Below are 21,525 nucleotides of genomic sequence, written 5' to 3' on the forward strand. Positions count from 1 at the left end.
GTAGAGACAGCCCAGCTCCGGGCTGGGCTGGAAGCCAGGCAGCCTGTCCCCCTCTCTGTCCCGGGAAGGCACCGGAAAGGTGGGGGCCAGCACCCGCTGGCCCTGAGGGGTGGCTCTGTGCTTACCCTGGATGTAGAGTGAGGAAGGGCAGAAAGCTCCGGGGCCGTGAGCTGGTAGCGGTCAAGTCCAAGTTGCATTGGAATCGGCACCCTCTCCTACATTTTGCTCTCATCATCGGTTTCTTCTTGTTTCAAGCAAGACAGTCCGAGGCTGCCCAGGCTCGCCTGAGAGATACAAGGGCGACAGCAGAAAGCATTGGCTTTCGGCTCCCTCCCCCCACCCAGGGACCCACAAGAGAAACCTTTCAAGTCCTGACTCAGTCCCCGCACACACGCAAACGTTCCCGCAATCCTGAGTGTGCCACATTTCCCAGATTCTTCTCCCCCAAACGCTGGCCACAACCCACGACGTCAATTTTGTAACGACCCAACGGAGAAAAACTTGGGCTTTGAATAATGCTTCTCAACCTTTTAAAAAAGTGCTGTTCCCCGCAAGAGCCCTTTTTAGACTCCTTTTCCCCCTAATTGCTACCCAGCATAAAATTTTAATAACACAGATTTGCTGGGTGTCTATTTATGTCTCTCTGTGCTTTTATATATTGAAGAGTAACTTGGATTTTGGGTTCCCAAGAAGCCAGTTTTGTCCTCTTGGGGGCGATATTACCCCAGCTGAGAATACATGAGCGCTGTCTCACCCACTCTCCCAGTCACCCTGGGACAGTACAGCAAGCCGGCATCCAAACCGGTGGTCTCAGTCCCATTTTGTAGAAGGACAGAGAGGTGACATGAGGGTGCTTCACAAAATTGCATGGTAAAGTGGAATTGAAAGATAAGGTTTCTTTTGTTAAAGTAGGATTTTTAAAACATGTTTGTTTATTTTATTTGAAAGGCAGAGTTACAGAGAGAGAGGGCGAGACAGAGAGAGACCTCTTCCATCGGTTGGTTCACTCCCCAAATGGCTGCATTGGTCAAAGCTGGGCCAGTCCGAAGCCAGGAGCCAGGAGCTTCTTCTGGGTCTCCCATGTGGGTGCGGGGGCCCAAGCCATCTTCCTCTGCTTTCCCAGGCGCATCAGCAGGGAGCTGGATCAGAAGTGGAGCAGCCAGGACACAAAGAACCAGCGCTTTGTTACCCAAAATACTGAAATCCATGCGCTGTTATTTTTTCCATAATATTCACTTCCATCACCTGTTTGAAGTGCCCGTGTGTTAGTGATCAAATTGCCATGGCTGGTAGTCAGAGGAAGAATCCAGGAACTCCCCCCGGATCCTGGCGCAGCTGCTTCTCTCTCCTCCATATGGAAAAGGGTGGAACTACTCCAAAGGAAACTGCCCGTGTGGGTTCTGGGTTTGCTGCTTGCTTGCCTGTTTTTCCCCCTATGTGACTTGCTATCAGCAGTTTCACATCATTACTAGATGCCGGGCGCCAGTCGGAGCCCTGTACACACAGGAGCCCACGTCAGCCTCACAGGAACCTAAGGAGTGGTATGGTTGCGGCATCTCCCAGACACTGGAAGGAGTCGGGGTACAGAGACACTGAGTGACTTGTGTAGCGACACACAGGGGGAGGAGGCCCGGCTGGGATTTGCAAACCTGATAGACGGATTTCCAGAGCAGGAGCTTTGAACCGTGCACTGTAAAAGGAAACTTAAAAAAAAAAATTACTACTGAAAATAGAAAACCGGTATCACGTGTTGTAAATAGAAGATAGCAAATTACATATAAAATAAGAAACTAGGTTTTCACATTGTAGCTAGTTGCTAAGCGCTGCTGCCTGGTCTGAGCTGCAGGCTCACTCACTAGCTCTCCTGTGCTTGCTCTCTCTCTCGCTCGCTCGCTCTCTCTCTGATAAAGAAAGAAGGGCAGAACAGATAAGCACAGATAGAAAGGTGTTAAAGGACTTTTGGCAGCAAAATGAGACTTTGTCCTGAAGTAATCCGAAGTGTTGTAAGGGAGCTGGAAGGAGAATAGATTTCAGCGTGTGTGTGTGTGTGTGTGTGTGTGTGTGTGTTTTCTGTTGCTGAACCCTACATCATCTAAAATAGACTCAAGAAGCACTCCACACACCCTCGACTGACCCCTTGCCTGGGCATTCTAGGAGTGTCTGGATGCCCCAGAGGAGGAAAGACACACCACCAACCAGTGCTGGCCGGCGGCAGGTGCACTGGTACAGGGCCAGTGTGGGGCTCCCAGCTCGACTTCGCCACCTGCCTCTGGCTTTCCCTCCCACAGCCCCGCTCCGCAGGTGAGTGTCTCCGTCCCGCCAGCCTCACAACCCTGCCACCCACTTTTCCCCACCTAGACTTTACCATCTCTTGTCCCTTTGGGCTCCCGCGTCCTGACGCTGTCGGGCGCATCGTCTCCCCCTGGGCACCGGCGTGCAGGGCTGATCGCCTCGAAGCCTGTGAATAAGTAAACAATGAGCACCCAGCAGCAAGCGTGTGTCCCACATGATACCCCAGGAGGGGTCCGATTCCCCCACACCCTGCTAGGGGAGCGTCCCGGCCCGGGTGCTAGGGCATTTATTATTTAGTGCTTTTATTTGTACTGTCCCAGGTTAGGTACTGTTGCAAGCAATTCCTGTCCAGCCCTTTGTACCCCAGATCAAGCCCAGAGGCACAACAGATGTAGTGGAGTCAGTTAAGGGGGCCAAGGCCTTTCGTCTCTCACAGAGTGGTTGTGTGAGTTTGGCCAGGTTTCAGAACCGCTCTGTGCCTCTGTTGTATATGTTAGAAGGTCCCATTCATTGCCTGAGCCTAAATCCTAGTTCTGCTCCTCACTAGCTAGGAGGCCTTGTGCAAGTTACTCAATTCCTCTGAGCCTCAGGCTTCTATCTGTAAAATGGGAACAATGGCAGTCCCCGTTCCTAGGGGTGCTGGCATGATTAAAGGAGATAGGTGTACTGCAGAGTTCCTGTGTACACACTCAGTAGTAGCTGTTCTTTGTACACCATCAAAAATATTTATTTATTTATTTATTTGAAAAGCAGAGTTACAGAGAAGCAGAGGGAGAGACAGAGAGGTCTTCCATCCACTATTTCACTCCCCAAACGGCTGCAATAGCCAGAGCTAGGGTAGGCAGAAGCCAGGAGCGAGGAGTTTCTTCCAGGTCTCCTGCATGGGTGCAGGGGCCCAAGGACTTGGGCCATCTTCCACTGCTTTCCCAGGCCACAGCAGAGAGCTGGATCAGAGGTGGGGTAGCCGGGACTTGAACGGGCGCCGTTATGGGATGCCAGTATCTCAGCGGCTTTACTTGCTGCGCCACAGTGCCGGCCTCTGGACCCCATTTCTTAATGAGCCCCTGTTCTGTGCCAGGTACTGCGCATACATTTTATGTGATCACCACCACATGCCCTGTCAGTCTCGTGTACTTATCCCCATTTCCCAGATGAGGAAGACTGAGGCCTCGTGCGGGCAACTGATTCCTCTCCACCCACCTCCCCCCGACAAAGGTCACACAGTGGGAGGACTGGAATTCCAACAACCAGGCCTCACCTGGTCTAACGCTGATTGGTTTTTATTTATTTATTTTTTTAAGTAACTGGGCCACAATTCCTTCCCATCTATAAAATGGCAGTAATGGTTCCTGCCACTCCGGCTAGCGGTGAGGATTAAATAAGGATCCTGAAGAGGCCTCTGTTGATGCGAGCTCCGGTTCAGCTCTGCTTCTGCATTCCCCGGGGTGATTACCTAAGCGCAGGCCTTTCATTTTCATAATTAGGAGCCTGGCTGGACCTCTTGGTAGTGGCTGGAAGAGGAGGTTTTCTGATGGCCAGCGGAGGGGCTGAAAGAGCCAGATCAGACTCAGAGCTGTCAGTGCCCGAGCCTGCCGGGCGTCTTCCGTGGCTGGGCCGCCTCTGTGCCCCCCTCTCTCACCGCCCCGGGGGAATCTGATCGCGAGTCTATGTTCCGTTCCTCCCTTCTCCTCAGGGTCCCACCTGAGCTTGCCGGTGAACCTGAGGGCGAGAGAGACCCCACGGAGCGCCGGCTGTGGGCCCTGCTGCCTGCCTGCCGCAGACGCACATGTGAGTTCAGGGGGGCAGCCGGCAGAGGGGGTGCCCCCGATTCACCCCTCCCTCCCGGGACTTTGCCTGGCTGGCAGCGAGCAGGCTGGGTGCACTGTGCACCCCTGCATAATGTATGAGCCCATGGCAGGAACAGAACGGCGTGGGGGCAGCAGGTCTGACCACTGCAGACCGCGGACGTGGCCGGAGGCCTCTCCAAGCCTGACGTCGCTCTGTCGGCAGAAGACAGGGAGGGGGTGTGTGTGTCACTTGAGGCCTTCCTGGGGCTCAGGTGGGACCTGGCCTGCTCTTGGTTGGCCCTTGGAATCCTGACACGAAGACAGCCCCGAGAGGCCATCTCACCGTACCGTAGAATCAGCAATGGTGACACTGGGGACAGCTAGACTCCAGTTTCCTGGGCTCGAAGCCCCCTCTGAGAGGGCCAGGGGTGGTAGAGGAGGGTGCCGCGACACTCTCTGTGTGTGATTGAAGTGGGGAGAGTTGGGACCTGGAAATTTCTGTGGCTGCCTCCACGGGTAGGAGACCCCCTGGACGGTGGCAGCCATGCTGAGATACGAGGAGGGGTGGGGAGCAAAAGAAGGTCTTGGGGGGCCGTGCTCCAGGGAGCAAACACTGGGAGGCCGTGCTTGTGGAAGAAGCCCCGTGGGGGCCGGCGCCGCGGCTCACTAGGCTAATCCTCCGCCTTGCGGCGCCGGCACACCGGGTTCTAGTCCCGGTCGGGGCGCCGGATTCTGTCCCGGTTGCCCCTCTTCCAGGCCAGCTCTCTGCTGTGGCCCAGGAAGGCAGTGGAGGATGGCCCAAGTGCTTGGGCCCTGCACCCCATGGGAGACCAGGAGGAAGCACCTGGCTCCTGCCTTCGGATCAGTGCGGTGCACCGGCCGCGGCGGCCATTGGAGGGTGAACCAACGGCAAAGGAAGACCTTTCTCTCTGTCTCTCTCTCTCACTGTCCACTCTGCCTGTCAAAAAAAAAAAAAAGAAGCCCCGTGGGGAGGTGTGCCTGCGTGAGTGTGCACATGCGCATTTTTGAGCCAAAAGATAAGGAATGAATGATAGTGGTTCGAGTGCCTGGACCGCCAAAGGCCTGGCCTCGTGGGTAAGAACAGGGACAAGGCTTCATTCATGGCTAGGGGTGGACTGGACTCATTCACGGAATCAGTGGGTGTTGGGTAGCGGCTCCAAGGCTGGTCCGAGTGCTAGAGCTTGGGACTAACCCAGGGCGGGTGAAGCAAGCCAGGCTGCAGGCGCTCCAGACACACAAGCGGAGAATGGACTGCAGGTTCCTGGCTGTGAAGGCCGCAACAGCCACAGGGTGCCCTGTGCACCACAGTGGGCAGGAGGGCCTCGCCCAGGGGTGCAGGAGGTGGAGGAGGGGATGGGGACGCTGGAAGGGTGTCCTGGGCACCGGGAACAGCATGTGCAAGGCTGTGGAGCTGAGTCCTTGTCCCTGTGCACCGGCCTGGGGAAGTTTCAACAGATCCCACGCGGAGCCTTGGACGCATGGGGCACTCGCCTGCCTGTATTTATAGATTTATTATCTGATTCCTCTCTCCCTCTGGTAGAATGTGCACAAAAGCAGGCAGGAAGTCGGCCCCACTCTGCGGTGCCCAGGGATGTGACCCAACACTGGGGGCAGTGGGCCGGGCTCCACGGCTGGGGTCCCACAGCCAGCCCAAGCCTTGGCGCCTTGTATCCTGGGGTCCGTAGGGAGCCCTTGGAGGTTTACAAGCAGAAAAAGAGCAAGAGCTGATGCTAGCGGTGGGAAAGAAACCACTTGAGGACAGAGCCGAGAGGGCTGTTAAGAGGGCAAACTGGCGCAGTGGAGAGGGGCCTGGGAAACCATGGACCCCACCAGCCAGCGGCCCGGCCCCCTCCTGCAGGCGAGCAGATGGACCCAGCTCGGTGGAAGTCACACAGCAGGTCGCTGCGTAGCCCGGGGGTTCAGCCCCAGCCCTGGGGCGCCCCCAGGACGTCCAGCATCCGGTGACGGTCCGACCAGGGCGGCAGGAATTCGTCCTTGCGGTACGGTCACCCCCGGGTCTGCGGAGGAGCGAGGCGGGAAGGAGGCGTTTGGGGCTCGGCGGCCGCCGTAGGCGCCGCTCCCTGGTCCCCATGGCAACCGCGAGAAGCAGCGGAAGGCTTTTGGGCGGTGCTGGCGCCAAAGCGATTGGACCGAGCGCGGCGCGGAATCCGTGAACGGCCCGCTGCCCCGAGGCTGCAGGTGATGGGGATGAGGCGACGGAGGGAGCCCGGGGTGTGGGGACAGCGGAGCGGGGGTGGCCTGGGACCAATCGGGGCCGGCGAAGAAGGCGCCGCCCTGGGGTCCCCGATTCCCGCCATCCGGACCGGAGGCCATCGCTGGGCCTCAGTTTCCCCAGACGGGCAGTGGGAGGAGGAGAGTGGGCATCCCGGGCTGCCGGCCCTTCTCCTGCCTCTGAGGCTCAGACCTATTTTGTTTTGCAGCTCCGGGACTGACTGTGCCTCCCCACCCCATGGACGTGAGTCCAGGCCCCCTCAGCGCCCAGGACCCACCCTGCAATAGGAGGGGCGCCCTTGGCCCCACCTGGCCCCTTCCAGCCAGGACAAGAGCTGGAAGACAGTGCTGGGGGTGGATTCCCCGCGGGAGGGCACTCTTCTGGCGTTAATTGGCAACATCAGGGGGCATTCCTCAAGTAACCTAGGAAGAAGGCACTTCAGGCAGAGCGCTGGGCTTGGGCTTGGACTTGGACAGAGGCCTGGGATGGGGCGGTCGGGTAGCCTAGGATCTCCATGTGCCCCAAGTGTGGGGAGGGAGCAAGGGGCAGGCAGGGCTGGATGGGCGGCTTGACCGCCAAGGTAAGAAGTTGTCGCCGAGCCATTGATGGGCGGCAAGGAGGGGTGCACAGGACAGCTGGTGTGGGAAGAGGCAAAGGTGCGGATCGGAAGCCGGGGGGCCAGGAACGTGGGCTGTGGGCTGGCAACACGGCTGGGGAGAGTCAGAGGGCAGAGACGAGTTTCGTGGGTGTTCTAAGAGTAGCAAGTCTCAGAAGACTGGAGAAGCAGCAACAGGTACTGGAGGATGAGACGGGCATGCTGGGAGAGGGCAGGTTTGGGGACAAGGTAGTGCACCAGGGTGTGTCCTGCTGAGCCTCCCCACCACTCCTGTGCCAGCCACCTGGGAATCCCGCGTTCCACAGCCCCCTCCACCTGCTGTCTCCCCACTGCCCCAACACACACACACCCATCCTCCTGTGCTCCTCCAGGCCGCTTCTAGCCCGTGGAGTCCAACCCCAGCTCCTGCCAGCAACCCTTCCTTGCCGCTCCCCATCCCCGCCATTGTCTTCATCGCTGTGGGCATCTATTTGTTGCTGCTGGGCCTGGTGCTGCTCACCAGGCACTGCCTGCTGGTGAGGGGCCTGGGAGGGATGAAGGGTGGGACCCTCACCCTACACCCCCCCCCTCGCCCCGGGGAAGAGGAACCCTATGTAACGATCCCCTCTCCCGCAGGCTTTTCCCGTGAGACACCTTTGCCGTTTAGCTCCCATACCTGTCCCTGTTGTGAAACTAGGTTGTCCCTCTTGTCCCCAGCCCAACCTTCTGCCCCTCTCCCACACGCTGAGCCTTAAGGGGGGAGGGGTCCCTACCTGCTGCCTAGCTCAGATCCTGAGTCCCGCCCTCTCCTAGGCCCAGGGCTGCTGCACGGACTGCAGCGCCCCCTGCAGGAAGCACAGCGCCTCTGAGCCCCAAGACTGTTGCTGGACCTGCGCGGAAGCCTGCGACTTTCCTCTGCCTAGCCCGGGCCGCTTCCTGGATGCGTGCTGCCCCCAGCCCAGCGAAGCTGTGAGTGTTCTGGCCTGCCCCGCCCAGCCCCGCCCAGCCCTGCACTGGGAGCACCTGACCCAGGCCTGGCGCCGCTCCAGGTCCGTGAGTCATGTGACGACAGGCAAACCCAGCACGAACAGCACATCAGATCATTGCGGGTGATGAAAGCTACTTGAAGAAAAGAACGCGGGGTGGCAGCGGGCGGCAGCACTTCTGAAAGTGGGAGTTAAGACCCAGCTCACAGAGCAGCGTCTGGGCAAGCGCTGTGCTCCAGAGACGGGGCTACTGCAGTACGAGTTTCCCAACAACCCTGAGAGCTAGTATTTAAAAAAATTAGGATTATTTATTTATTCGAAAGGAAGAGTGACAGAGAGGGAGAGACACGGAGAGAAAGCGAGAGCGATCTTTTTTAAAGATTTATTTATTTGAAAGGCAGATGGCCTGTGTCGCGGCTCACTAGGCTAATCCTCCACCTGCGGCGCCGGCACACCGGGTTCTAGTCCCGGTCGGGGCGCCGGATTCTGTCCCGGTTGCCCCTCTTCCAGGCCAGCTCTCTGCTGTGGCCAGGGAGTGCAGTGAAGGATGGCCCAAGTGCTTGGGCCCTGCACCCCATGGGAGACCAGGAAAAGCACCTGGCTCCTGGCTTCGGATCAGCGCAGTACGCTGGCCGCAGTGGCCATTGGAGGGTGAGCCAACAGTAAAGGAAGCCCTTTCTCTCTCTCTCTCTCTCTCACTGTCCACTCTGCCTGTCAAAAAAAAAAAAAAAAAAAAAGGCAGAATTATATATAGAGAGAAAGAGAGGCAGAGAGAGAGGTCTTCCATCCACTGGTTCATTCCCCCATTGGCTGCTATGGCCAGAGCTGCACTGATCTGAAGCCAGGAACTAGGAGCTTCTTCCAGGTCTCCCAGATGGGTGCAGGGGCCCAAGGACTTGGGCCATCTTCTACTGCTTTCCCAGGCCACAGCAGAGAGCTGGATGGGAAGTGGAGCAGCCAGGTATAGAACCGGTGCCCATATGGGATGCCGGCACTGCAGGCGGCGGCTTTACTTGCTATGCCACAGCACCGGCCCAGAGAGAAAGACAGAGATCTTCCATCCACTCGCTTATTCCCCAAATGCCTATACATTAAGTTTTGTTTGTTTGTTTGTTTTGTTTTGTTTGTTTGTTGACAGAGTGGACAGTGAGAGAGAAAGAGAAAGGTCTTCCTTTGCCGTTGGTTCACCCTCCAATGGCTGCCGCAGCCGGTGCACCACGCTGATCTGAAGCCAGGAGCCAGGTGCTTCTCCTGGTCTCCCATGGGGTGCAGGGCCCAAGCACCTGGGCCATCCTCCACTGCCTTCCCGGGCCACAGCAGAGAGCTGGCCTGGAAGAGGGGCAACCGGGACAGAATCCGGCACCCCGACCGGGACTAGAACCTGGTGTGCCGGAGCTGCAGGCAGAGGATTAGCCTGTTGAGCTGCGGCGCCAGCAACCCAAATGCCTATAACAAGCGGGGCTGGGCCAGGTCAAAGCAGGAGTCAGGAATTCCATCCCAGGAGTCCCACATACTTGAGCCATCATCCTCCAGTGCCTTCTCAGGTGTGTTAGCAAGAAGTTGGATTGGAAGCAGAGCAGCTGGGACTTGAACCAGCACTGTGATATAGGATCTGGCATTGCAGGCAGCAGCTTAACCCACTGCACACAACATTGGCCTCCTAAATTTTTATTTTTAATTGATAAATGTGTGAGATGGGTATTGTAAAAAAAAAAAAAAGAACATACATTTTTGTCTGATTACAAAAAATATGTTGTACAAAGTATGCCCATAGAAAGACAGAATACAAATCCTTTTATAAACCGGCTCTGTAACCCAAAGTAGCTATGCTTTGTGTATGTCTCTCACTAATCTACAGTATTATCACTGTTGTACTGCAAAAAGTTCATGGAAAAACAAAAGATAGGCTCCTTTTGTCCTAGTTTAGAAATCCAACGCACAGCTTTTTACATAATATGTCTTTTCCCTGAACATCTTGAAGTACTCTATATCTTACTAGTATTTGGCAAAAATATTTCATTACAACTGCTACTTGCCTTTTTAAAAATTTTTTAAAAGGTATTTATTTATTTGAAAGGCCGAGAGAGAGACAAAGAGATCTTTCATTTGCTGGTTCTCTTCCCAAATGCCCACAACAGCTATGGCTGCGCCCGGCCAAAGCCAGGAGCCTGAACTCAGTCTGGGTCTCCCACATGGGTGGCAGGGACCCAAGTACTTGAACTACCACCTGCTGCCTCCCAAGGGGCACGTTAGCAGGAAGCTGGAATTGGAAACGGAGCTGAGACTCAAACCCAGGCACTTGGATGTGGGATGTGGGCGTCCCAGGTGGCTCAAACGCCCACCCCACCGCTTCCCCTTCTTAACTCAACATCACTCCTTGGCCACCTGCTCAGGTCTGTGCACGCAGATAGGGGACTGGCTCAGGAAGCTTGCTGGCTTTCCGAGGGTAGCCCAGAAGCGTGGCGTAGCAAGTTGCTCCATAGCTGGCACAAAACCCTCAGAGGAGAAGGCTGGCTCGCGAAAGGCCACTTCTGCACTTGCGGGGTTGAAGATGTTGAATGTAATCAATCACTTTCCCAGGCAGTGATTATTTTGGGCTCAAAGATTTAGACCACGAAGCTCCTGTCCTTGGAGAGGTGACCTTCCCTCCCTCGGGGAGGGGGGGTGGCAGGGAGGGGAGAAGACCAAGCCCTAGCAAATTTGGTGTTGGGCTGACTGTAGTTGCAGCAAATCCCTGGCAGATGTTTTGAGTTTCAAAATAAATCCTGAGGCAAGGAGCTCTCCTCTTTCAAATGATCTGCTGCGGGTGTCCCGGGGGAGTGGCAGGAGCAGGAACCCCAGGGTTGGGGCCCAAAGGACAAAGGGGAGAAAGAGGGGGCCTCGAGTTCTGGAAGCTCCTCTCTTTGGGGAGACGCTCGCTGCTCGCCTACTAAAGGAATTCTGCCCCCATGTCCTGGGGGTGCTATCCCTTCCCCTCTGTCTTTCCTTGGGGAAGATGGGTTGGGGTGCACTGCCAGGAGACTAGGTCCTCCCACCTGCCCCACCAGGGCTGCCGGGCTTCTGAGCCTGATCCTGTGTGGCTTCTGCTGGAGCCGGGATGGTGTCTTGAACGGTGGAGACAGTGGCAGGAAGTGCGTGTCGGCCCCTCTGCTCGTGGGGCTCCTTGCACTCGCCCATTTTACAGCTGTGGACACTGAGGCTTGCAGAGGCTCCGTGACTTGCTGGGCCGGCCGGAACTCAAACTCCAATTTCTCTTCCCTTCTGGGAAACCTGGCTACTGTCATGCTTTCACAGGCCTTTGCCGGCCAGGATCTCATTCATTCATTCATTCCTCCATCCATTCATTCATTCAGCAGAGATTTTTGGGTCATTGTAAAGGCACCGTGCTGGGCTCCAGGGACTGAACAGAAGTGAGAGAGACCAGGTGCCAGCTCTCACAGGACGTACAGTCTGGGGGTGGGCAGAGAGAAATAAATAGGCAATTCCAGGAGGGTGTGAGACGCGGCAGTGTTGGTTGACGTGCAGGCTATGCGAGGTCAGAAGCGGGTACCGGACTTAGGAAAGAGAAAATGAATTCGCAGAGGTGGGTGACCAGTGTGCACGCTTACGGAACAAGTGGCAGAAAGCCCTGACCCCCCAGGAGCCAGGCATTTTTATATTTTAGGAGGGTAGGGATGGAGGTAGTGGCAGAGGGTAGCAGGTGCAGGTGAATTCCTAGAACTGGGCCGGACCTTGGGAACCTGGAGAAGAATGCAGGGTGGGGTATGAAGACCGGAGGGTGTGAGACCCAAATTGAGATTCAAGGGCGAGGAAGAAATTCCACCGTTTATCGATCTTAGGTGCAGTGAGCAAGAATGGCTGGGATTTATGACTGTTCCATCACGCCACTGTTTGTTTCAGAGAGGCGGGAAGGGAGGCTCAGTACATGAACTGGCCACGCGGCTCTTCAAATCCAGGCCTGCCCCACTCAAGGGCCTGGGCCGTGACCAGTAAGGCTGATGGCGAGTCCTCACCAGGTCACGGGGAAGGACTCAGCCAGGAGCCCAGGAGACACAGGGGTTAACCGTGGCGGCCCCCGTTTAATGTACTTAACCAGCAGATTCCTCCCAGAAGCCACATGGCTGCTGGTAAGAGTGGAGGAGTCCATTAGCAGTCATTAACAACTGGATCTAAACTCTGCCAGCGCACAGTTAAAGCCAAGAGTGCTTTTAATCCCCTCTTTTCTGAATCAAGAGCCCAGAAGCTTCTCCCAGCCACCAGGCCTGCGCACAGAATGACGGACAGGAACTCCCCAACCCACAGCAGCCCGTCTCAGCCCCCGACCCAGCCTCCCCAGCGTAAGGAAACCATGTCTCTTCCCTCCTTGCCACCGAGCCACCTGCAGGCCTCCATAAGAGGCAGCTCTGTGGGCAGAAGCCCGGCCTCGTTCCGAACCCTCTTCCTACAGGTAAACCAGCCTTAGCCAGAGCCCCTAACGACACCCGATCTCAGCAGTAAGCTGACGCCGCACCCCGAAAACCTCAGCTGTTGGAAATGTCACTCCCCTATTCCTGGCTTGGCCCGGGCTCTGATTGAGCTGTACAACTGTGACTGTCCCTAGCTCTGCCTCCAGCCTCAAGGAGCCAGTCTTCTGTCACAGGGCCATCCTGGGTGCCTGGATCCAGCCACTTGGCCCGGCCCCAGCCCATGCCTGAGGCTGGTGTAGATCAGCCCTGTCCCGGGGGCGGAGAAGCAGCGGATTCCTGGAGAGGGCCCTTTCTCCCTGTCCCAAAGGACATGCTGTTCCTGCTTCCCCCGGGGACCTCAGAAGCCCGCTTTTCTCCAACCCTGTCCCTCAATTAGATCAAGTGATCAGCTCCGATGCAGCCACTCATTCTCCACTGTCTCAGACCCTGCTTGCGGAGTGAGAGGCCCCCAAGAGCTCAGAGGCCCTTGCAACTCCTGGAAGAAGCTGCTCCAGGCCCTAGGAGGCCGGGGGGGGGGGGGGGGACACAAGATGGGCAGGTGGACCCTGGTCTGAGTATTTTCTTTTTAAGATTTATTTATTTATTTGAAATAGTTACACAGAGGAGAGACAGAGAGAGAGAAAGGTCTTCCATCCGTTGGTTCACTCCCCAATTGGCTGCAACAGCTAGAGTTGTACAGATCTGAAGCCAGGAGCCAAGAGCCTCCCCTGGCTCTTCCTACGTGGGTGCAGGGGCCCAAGGACTTGGGCCATCTTCCACTGCTTTCCCAGGCCACAGCAGAGAGCTGGATAGGAAGTGGAGCAGCTGGGTCCCGAACTGGTGCCCATATGGAATGCCGGCACTGCAGGCAACAGCCTTACCCGCTACGCCACAGTGCCTGCCCCATTGAGTATTGGGCAGGTCACTAGCCTGTCTAAGCCTCTTATTTGCTCTTTTGTAGAGAGAGTTCTGATCGTTAAAAGGGACATAACTTTTAAAACCAGTAATGTTTTATTAAAAAAAAAATAAGGAAATTGCCATCTTCAAAAAAACTGGAAAGGTTATTTTATTATTATTATTTTAAAATCATTCGTGGATGCAGGCTGTGCTCTGCGTGAGACGGCACAGTTTCTGTCTCTGGCCCTAAGTGTCCACGTGTTATTCTCATGGAGGGCAGAAAAGTGCGTTTTCCTGGCTGCCAGTTGCACAGAGACCCATCACCAAGCTGGATGCCGTGGCATCCAAATCCGAGCGAGGAACCAGGGCCAGTTCTCTGGTCCTCATCCATAAAATGGGTCTGAGGGGGGCACGCCTGGGTCTCCGCTTCCAGCTCCTGAACCCCGTGTGTCAGGATTTCTCAGCAGCGCAGGGATCGCTGTGTTGGCAATGGGAGGTGACACCCTCTGTTCCACAGGGACCGCCCAGGCCTCCCCCTCCTCCCTCCTCTCCTGGGGGGGCAGACTGAGGCGCCTGATGCACCCCCCCAAGCTCTCTCTCTTCTCCCTCAGGGTTGGGCCCCTCGCTGCCCCAGCTGCTGCCCCCTCTGCGACTGCGCCTGCGCCTGCCAGCTCCCGGACTGCCAGAGCCTCAACTGCCTCTGCTTTGAGATCAAGCTCCGATGAGGACCCCAGGGCCCTGCCCTCTGCGGGGAGCGGCCAGCCCCCAGGGCTCCGCGCGGCCCTCCTCCCCGAGGGGCCTCTGGACACCTTTCTCCAGGTCCCCCAAAACGCAAATGGCTGAGCCCAGCTCAGTGGCCTGGGACCAGGGCCCTGGGCCGGCCAGACTGCAGCTCCATTGCAGGGCCAGGAGAGGGGCTCCACTGCCTCCTCTTCCCTTCCCCAAGTACACTGGAACGTTTGAAGGTGAGGGTGGGGGGCACCGCTCACCAGATTCTGGGGGGAGCTTGGGCCTTGGGTCAGGATGTAGGGGTGCCCCAACCACACCCTGTCCACCCACTCTTGGTTATTTTAGGAGTGCAGTGCCTGCATCTGCTCTCCCTCTTAAAAAAAAAAAAACAACCAGGCGGCACCATCAAGGCCCTGAGTTGGGGGAGGAGGGGGAGCAGAGGAGGAGCCAGCAGGAGGCCGGGAGCTCGCAGGACCTGAGTCCCCTACCCCTTTGCTTCCCCCACAGATTGCAGCCCATAGACGGGTTTCTCTAGACGAAGAGGAGCCTCAGCCTGGACTAGCAAGGAGGAACCTTCCTCTAAGTGCCAGTGAGTAGGCGGGGAGCCCCTCCCCCAGGACAGACCCAAGGCTTCCTCCTCCTTCCCCCACGCTGGGCCCCAAGCTGGCGTGAATGTCAGGGGCTTCAGGTTTCCCTAAATATAGGTCCCTGCCGGGGGATCCGTGGCGGGGAAAGGGCAGGGGTCACGGGAGAAGGTCGGGGACATTAGTTCGGGGGAGGGCAGGAGCCGCCTTATAACCCAGCCCCGGTACGACTCGCTCACTCGCTGCTGACCAGGCTCTGCCGGCTCCTACAGCCTCGCCGCAGGTGGGCCGCTAGCCGGGACGGAGCGGGGCTGGGGGGCTGGGCCGAGGGGGTCCGGATGAGGAGGGGAGACCTGGCCCTGACCGGGAGGAAGAAGCTGGGGAAATATCTGGGAAGCGGATCAGCTCGGGGACGGAGTTTACTTTGGAGAAAGGATTCGGGCCCCAGGGACTGTGGTGCTCGCATTCCCGAGACTTGCTTGGGCCGGTCGGTTTCCGCGCAGCCTGGTTTAGAGTGGCCACCCGCGACTAGGCGGCGGTCGGCGGCCGCCCCAGGCGGGAAGCGCGTGCGCAGGCGCGGGCCAGGTTGGCCCTCCCCGAGGCCGGGGAGGTCTCGCTCGGGTGCGAACCCCCGCACGGAAGCCAGGAGGCCTCACCCGGCCAGGGCCAGGCACGAGTGGACAGAGGCCTCGCCTCCGAGCCCTGCCAGCCCTCCGCGCCCTCTTGCGCGCCCCGCGCATCCACCCGCCGCCCTGGCCTCCGCCTCTCTCAAGCCCGGGCCTGCGGCCTGGAGGGATGGGCCCCGCGCCCAGAGGCAGGCCCACCACGCCGACCTCTCCCTTTGCTGGCTGTGACACACGCCGCCACCGCGCGGGCCGGAAGCGGGGCTGTCCGCGGCCGCCGGCCTGGTCCGGGTCTTGCACCCGCTTTTCCCTTGCTCCCCACCCCCGATCGCCTGGGTGCCAGAATTCCGGCTGAGTCACGGCGCCCCGGAACGTGCCAGGCTGGGGGAGGGGGACACAGCGGGGGGGAAGGGAGGGCCCTGGCGACCCGCGGGATGTGGCCCGAGTCACGTCCGACGGGGGCGGGGGAAGCGTCGGCTCCGGCCGCCGGGGCCCCACCCACCCACCTAAGCGCCGCCTCCCGGCCTCGCGGCTCGGAGGTGGCCTCCCACAAGGTTCCTCTCCTGCAATTGGACGCCTCCTGCCCCCTCCGCAGAGGAAAAACCCGGCGGAGGGTGGCGCGGTGCCTTTAAAAGGCAGGGGCCCCACCCGGCGCCCGCCCCCTGCCCCGCCCCCTCGGGAGCTGAATAGGCCGCGTTCCTCTCGGAACGCGCCGCAGTAGCGGGTCCTGGTGACGACCGCCGCATTCGCTCCCCCGGCCCCTCGCTAGCCCGCCGCCCGCCGCCGCTGCAGCCCGCCCAGACCCACCTTCCCGGGCCAGGTGAGCGCCCCACGCCAGGGCCGGGAACCGTGGAGGGTCCCGGGGCAGGGACGGGTCGGCAGGGAGCCCCCATCCGCGCCCCTCCCCGGCATCTCCCCAGTGCCAGCCCCCGACACACGCGCGCGCGCTCCCAGCCCCGACTCCCCCAGTCCTCTCCAGCTCGAGCTCCCTCGATTTGCTGCGCAACGCGGCAGCTCCGCGCGCTGAGTCATGGCGGGGGAGGAAGCAGGACGGGAAGGAGGCTCAACGCCCTCCCTGATTCTTGCAGGGACCCCGGCTGCAAAGGATTAGGGCTCCTTTGCCTCTCCGGGGGTCCCCAAAGGCAGCGAGGGGTGGAGGGCAGCTCTTACTCTCGCCTCAGGGTTCCCGCAGGTGAGGTGTTGGTTCCAGCCGAGAGGTAGGGCGCCCCAGCTAGGAGGGGAAACCCCTTAGCCCGGCTTGATGACCCATTAACACTTTGCTATCTTTCCTTATCGGGTGACCTTGATTCTGAGCCTGGAACAGCTGCCGCAGCCGAGCGAACAGACGGGAGCATTTTTCAGGGAAAGGGGTGGGGCGCTTGTCGGCTCCTCCACGCACTCTTTCCCTGTATGAGCAGTGAGAAGGGCAAACCTTACCCCTTCCCTGTACCCCGGGCTGGGCTCGCTCTGCGGCTCTTTGCTGGGCCTCCGATCACCTTCCTACCTCCCTCCCCCACCCTTTTCCTAATCCCCGCCCCCCATCCTGGGGGGAACAGCCTGACCTTGGGACGTCCTTGAAGCACTGGAGCCTGGGTCAGTCCTGGGACCTCGGGAGGATCCGAAGCAAAGCCCAGATGGCAGTCGAAGATCTGGGTTTAATCTCAGATCTGGCCCCTGGGTCGAAGCACAGAACTTTTCCCTTCTCTGAGGGGGTGGGGTCCTCTGCCCTGCCCAGGCCCTTGAAACTCTAAAATACTCTGGTTCAATTTGTTTCTAGGCAAGGTGACCCCATGGCAAAGCGCAAGCCAGATGGGTCCAGCTTCAACATGACCCGCCTGTCCCTGGCTCTGGCTTTTTCCTTTCCCCCGGGTGCCAGTGGGCAACCCCACCCTCAGCCTCAGCTGGGCAACACCCAGCAACAGACAGAGTTAGGACAGGTACAGGCGGCAGGCTGGGGACAGGAAGTACCCCAGGACCTGCCGGGTGTGGGGCAGGGGAGGTAGGGAACGTTTGCCCTGACCTCCAGGCAAGGGGGCCCCGCTCACTGGCAGCCCGTGGGAAGGCTCAGCTCACCGGTCCTGCCTGCCTGTCTTACCCAGGAACTTGCTACCAGCACCATGCCTCACTCCCATCCAGCGCTGACCCCGGAGCAGAAGAAGGAGCTGTCCGACATCGCCCACCGCATTGTGGCTCCGGGCAAGGGCATCCTGGCTGCAGATGAGTCCACCGGTGCGCTGTGGTACGGGAGGAGGGCCCAAGGCCGAGAGCGTGGTGGGCTGATGCCCTCATTGTCCCCGTGTGATGCCCTTCCCCAGGGAGCATCGCCAAGAGGCTGCAGTCCATCGGCACCGAGAACACGGAAGAGAACCGGCGTTTCTACCGCCAGCTGCTGCTGACCGCGGATGACCGCGTGAACCCCTGCATCGGGGGCGTCATCCTCTTCCACGAGACCCTCTACCAGAAGGCGGACGATGGGCGTCCCTTCCCGCAAGTTATCAAGTCCAAGGGCGGTGTTGTGGGCATCAAGGTGAGGGCGCGCAGGATCTGGGAGAACGCAGTCCGTACAGGCAGGGTGTGCATCCCGGCTGGGGAGCCTGGCAGACCGGGGCGGAGTCTGCAGTGGACCATGCCTGCTGGACGTGTTTCACCCTCAGGGGTCCAAGCAGGGTACTGGTCTTTGGTTTGCTCACAGTTAGCCAGTGCCAGAGCTCAGGTCTCCTAATAATAGACAATCCAGTTAGCATGCATTTCCCGTTCCAGCACATCCCGCCTCCCCGGACTGCGTGGTGGTATTAGGTGACGATGTTTGCAAGCCCTGAGATGCCGCTGCAGAGGTTGACCTGAACTTGGGGGAGCAGAGGAACTGGGACTAGTTTATCTCCCTTGTCTCATGTCATTGCCCTCCCACCCCCATCCCAATAGGTAGACAAGGGCGTGGTACCTCTGGCAGGAACTAATGGCGAGACCACCACCCAAGGTGAGACCTGCTTGGCTCCCTCCCCTGCTAGCCCAGCCCCCTAGCTTGGTTGCCCCTCTTGGGTGTGGACAGGGTCCAGTACGTAGGAGCCGCATATCCCTCCCCTCAACAGCTTGCCCTGATGGCTCTGTCTCCCCTTCAGGGTTGGATGGGCTGTCTGAGCGCTGTGCCCAGTACAAGAAAGATGGAGCCGACTTCGCCAAGTGGCGTTGCGTGCTGAAGATTGGGGAACACACCCCCTCAGCCCTCGCCATCATGGAGAATGCCAACGTCCTGGCCCGTTACGCCAGCATCTGCCAGCAGGTGGGCTACCTCCCACCTCCCTTGGGCTCCCCTGGCAGCTCTCTTGGCCATGCTTCTGCCAGGATGTCCTCCCCCCCCCCCAAAGCAGCTCCTGCTGAGACTCGCCAGGCATCACACCTGTTCCGGCGCAGATGTTCCGGGGGCGCTGTGAGGCAGAGGGCAGAGGAGCGGGGGTGGCGTGGGTGGATCTGTAATCCACCGAGGGCTTGAGTCCCTGTCCTCCCCGAGATCGGATGTAGCCGGGGAGAGCTGTCTGGAGAGCTTGCGTTAGGAGGCCTCACCCTGTCCCTCCCCTGCCCCCTACAGAATGGCATTGTGCCCATTGTGGAGCCCGAAATCCTCCCCGATGGGGACCACGACCTGAAGCGCTGCCAGTATGTCACTGAGAAGGTAAGTGAGCCTGGGTGGCCAGCACTGGGCAGCCGGGGCTTGGGGCCCTGGGGCTGACCCCTGTCCTCTATCCCACGCCCGTTTCGGCCCTGTGCTGCTCTAGGTGCTGGCCGCCGTCTACAAGGCTCTGAGTGATCACCACATCTACCTGGAAGGCACCTTGCTGAAGCCCAACATGGTAACCCCTGGCCATGCCTGCACCCAGAAGTATTCTCACGAGGAGATTGCCATGGCAACCGTCACAGCGCTGCGCCGCACGGTGCCCCCCGCTGTCACTGGTGAGGCCTGCACCCCCCAACCTTGGTCTCTGGGAGATAGATGATGAACTGTTGCCATACCCTTGAAGCCGTTTGGTTCGATTTCCAGAAGCTTCCAGTAAATGGGTCTCTGACAGTAGCTTCCCCCTCCTGCCCCATTTCACCTGTTCTACAGGAGTTACCTTCCTGTCTGGAGGTCAGAGTGAGGAGGAGGCATCCATCAACCTCAACGCCATCAACAAGTGCCCTCTGCTGAAGCCGTGGGCCCTGACCTTCTCCTACGGCCGTGCCCTGCAGGCCTCGGCTCTGAAGGCCTGGGGTGGGAAGAAGGAGAACCTGAAGGCTGCCCAGGAGGAGTACGTGAAGCGGGCCCTGGCCAACAGCCTCGCCTGCCAAGGGAAGTACACCCCGAGTGGTCAGGCCGGGGCCGCGGCCAGCGAGTCCCTCTTCATCTCTAACCACGCCTACTAAGTGGAGGTGTTCTAAGGCCGCCCCCTCAACACTCCAGGCTCCAGCACCGGCCCCCCTACACACACACTCGCTCTTGAAGAGGGAGCCTTCTTGGGGGTTCCAGGCTGTGTTTCCCACCACTCTTGCCTCCCTCGTGACTTTGGTGTGTGGTATTGTCTGTGTACGCTATAACTCCATCACTTTCCAGCCCACTGCCAATAAACAGCTATTTAAGGGGGAGTCGGCTGTCTGTGCTTATGCTGTCTGTCTTGGGCAAGGAAGCGCTCACTGGCCGATGGAAGGGCCTAAAGAGTGACCTTGTGTTGGTGTTCCTCGGGCAGGAAAGGGCTGAAGGGAGCGGGGGGGACCTGCCTGCTGTTATACTTGCACACATACTTCAAGAAAAGCAGAACAGGCGAAATTTTCTTCTAGCAGCCAGACTCCGCCCCTTCTAACAGCACCTGATAGAGGCTCCCAAGCCTCACTTTTAGGCCCAGAACTCCAGGGTGCAGAAGGCCCCTGTGATCAAAATAACCCATGGTAAAAGTTGACCTACCCTGAGTGCTAGGAGCCAGGCCTGGGATAGGTAGCCTCTGAGCAGGTGCTGTCATTCCCAGTTTATGTTGAAGACTGTCTTCCACTGCTTCTTGGTGAAGACAGGAATATTTAATGCATTCATCGGCTCCATCTATACACCTGGCTTTACGTTTCCTCACCTTAAAGATGGGATTAGAAACCGCTTTTTAGTTCCCCCTGGGCTACATAGAATCTCACACACACACACCCCCCCCCCCAAGAACCTGGAGTCCTCTCTAGCATCCCGCTGTGTGCAGATACACACAGTTCAATGGCGGCGCTCAGGTTCCGAGTTAACAGACCTCTCTGTAACTGCTGTATTCCATGGAGCCAGAAGAATAAGCTGGATGCGTCCTCCTATACCAGGCCTGGAGCCCTTCCCCACTCACCCAGCGCAGCAGTAGCTACACAGGGTCTTAGCCATCGCAGATCTCGGCCATGAGTAGGAAGCGTGCTACATCTGCTGTTTGCCAGATGGTCCTCTACCGCTTCACCTCTAGGCTTTCCACTGCAAGCTACCCTCGTACACACACACACACACACACACAACCTAGATCTTTCTAATCGCTGTACCTACAGACTCCTTGCAATGATCCACCTAGAACGCACCTAGGACCTTCCAGAAGTTTAAAAACTCAGTTCCTCTTTTCTCAAAATGGAGCATCATTTACTAGAAAAACTAAAAAAAAAAAAAAAGCTTCTGCCTGCCCCCCCCCCCCAAGAAACGGGAAGCAGGATTTTAAAAAAATGCCAGTTTGAGTAGTTTGAGAATTTCGTGACCATCTGATAGAAATGAATTCACAACTTTCCTGAGTTCAGATTTCAACTGGGATCCAAGTCCCAAGTTTCTAGCTATGTAACCATGAGCCAGTTCCCTCTGCTTACAAAAAAGGGGGGATAAAACTTGGAGGCAATGGAAAACCACGGTTTCGGGGGGGCCATTCTGGAATAAAGTCATTCCTGGCTCGATGTGGGAAAGGAGTCCTTTTCTGCCTCTCACTTCGGAACTAGTCCATGGCGAGGGTTTTCTCCGGAGCCTCGGGACGAGACCTGGACTGGGATTCCCCGCCATCCACTGCACAAGGACTTGTGTACATGCATCGCCTGGGCCAGGCTAAGCGCTGGGGGCTGCCATGGCGAACAAGGCTGAGATCTCTCAAAGACTGGTGCGGGAGGCAGACTAACACGCGCCAACAAAACTGCAACACAAAGTTTCAAGGCGGGGCCCCCAGCTCAGCTTCAATTTATTCCCCTTGCTCAAAGGAGGTGGGTCTAAGGGCGACGGGTCGGGGTCTCGGCCAACGCCTCCCATTGGCAAGCGAGGTTCGGAGCGCACAGTCACTTCCGGCTACCGTCGCCAACTTCCGGTTCCTTCGCCTC

The 21,525-nt window shown here is 58.3% G+C and overlaps 2 protein-coding genes across 5 annotated transcripts; both read left to right on the forward strand.

Annotated features, from left to right (window-relative positions):
• Positions 1-6,167: 6,167 nt before the first annotated feature.
• Positions 6,168-14,116, forward strand: LOC108176793 (uncharacterized). Of its 2 annotated transcripts, XM_070064892.2 has the most exons (5): positions 6,168-6,299; positions 6,542-6,576; positions 7,321-7,464; positions 7,742-7,897; positions 13,868-14,116. In XM_070064892.2, exons 2-5 carry the CDS (start codon positions 6,571-6,573, stop codon positions 13,979-13,981), a joined length of 420 nt encoding a protein of 139 aa, XP_069920993.1. In that variant the 5' UTR covers positions 6,168-6,299; positions 6,542-6,570; the 3' UTR covers positions 13,982-14,116. The 2 variants fall into 2 exon arrangements, with proteins under 2 accessions (XP_069920993.1, XP_089177321.1); XM_089321195.1 differs by lacking the exon at positions 7,321-7,464.
• A 690-nt stretch (positions 14,117-14,806) lies between these two features.
• Positions 14,807-19,809, forward strand: ALDOA (aldolase, fructose-bisphosphate A). 3 transcript variants are annotated; one of them, XM_008257929.5, is made up of 8 exons: positions 14,807-16,012; positions 17,292-17,421; positions 17,508-17,719; positions 18,115-18,169; positions 18,312-18,472; positions 18,779-18,862; positions 18,966-19,140; positions 19,295-19,809. In XM_008257929.5, the coding sequence occupies exons 2-8, from the start codon at positions 17,310-17,312 to the stop codon at positions 19,588-19,590; spliced, it is 1,095 nt and encodes a 364-aa protein (XP_008256151.1). In that variant the 5' UTR covers positions 14,807-16,012; positions 17,292-17,309; the 3' UTR covers positions 19,591-19,809.
• The last annotated feature ends 1,716 nt before the right edge of the window (positions 19,810-21,525 follow it).

The sequence above is a fragment of the Oryctolagus cuniculus genome, chromosome 19 (genome assembly GCF_051225735.1).
Source record: "Oryctolagus cuniculus isolate XC-2025 breed Fujian yellow rabbit chromosome 19, ASM5122573v1, whole genome shotgun sequence".
In the NCBI taxonomy this organism is placed as follows: domain Eukaryota; kingdom Metazoa; phylum Chordata; class Mammalia; order Lagomorpha; family Leporidae; genus Oryctolagus; species Oryctolagus cuniculus.

Bases quoted from the DNA above. Each gene is read 5' to 3' on its own strand.
- ALDOA (XM_008257929.5), top strand. From the start codon at position 17,310: ATGCCTCACTCCCATCCAGCGCTGACCCCGGAGCAGAAGAAGGAGCTG. The intron at 18,170-18,311 runs GTGAGACCTGCT...TCTCCCCTTCAG, and splicing joins TGGCGAGACCACCACCCAAG to GGTTGGATGGGCTGTCTGAG. The intron at 18,473-18,778 runs GTGGGCTACCTC...TGCCCCCTACAG, and splicing joins ACGCCAGCATCTGCCAGCAG to AATGGCATTGTGCCCATTGT.
- LOC108176793 (XM_070064892.2), top strand. The intron at 7,465-7,741 runs GTGAGGGGCCTG...GCCCTCTCCTAG, and splicing joins TCACCAGGCACTGCCTGCTG to GCCCAGGGCTGCTGCACGGA. The intron at 7,898-13,867 runs GTGAGTGTTCTG...CTTCTCCCTCAG, and splicing joins GCCCCCAGCCCAGCGAAGCT to GGTTGGGCCCCTCGCTGCCC.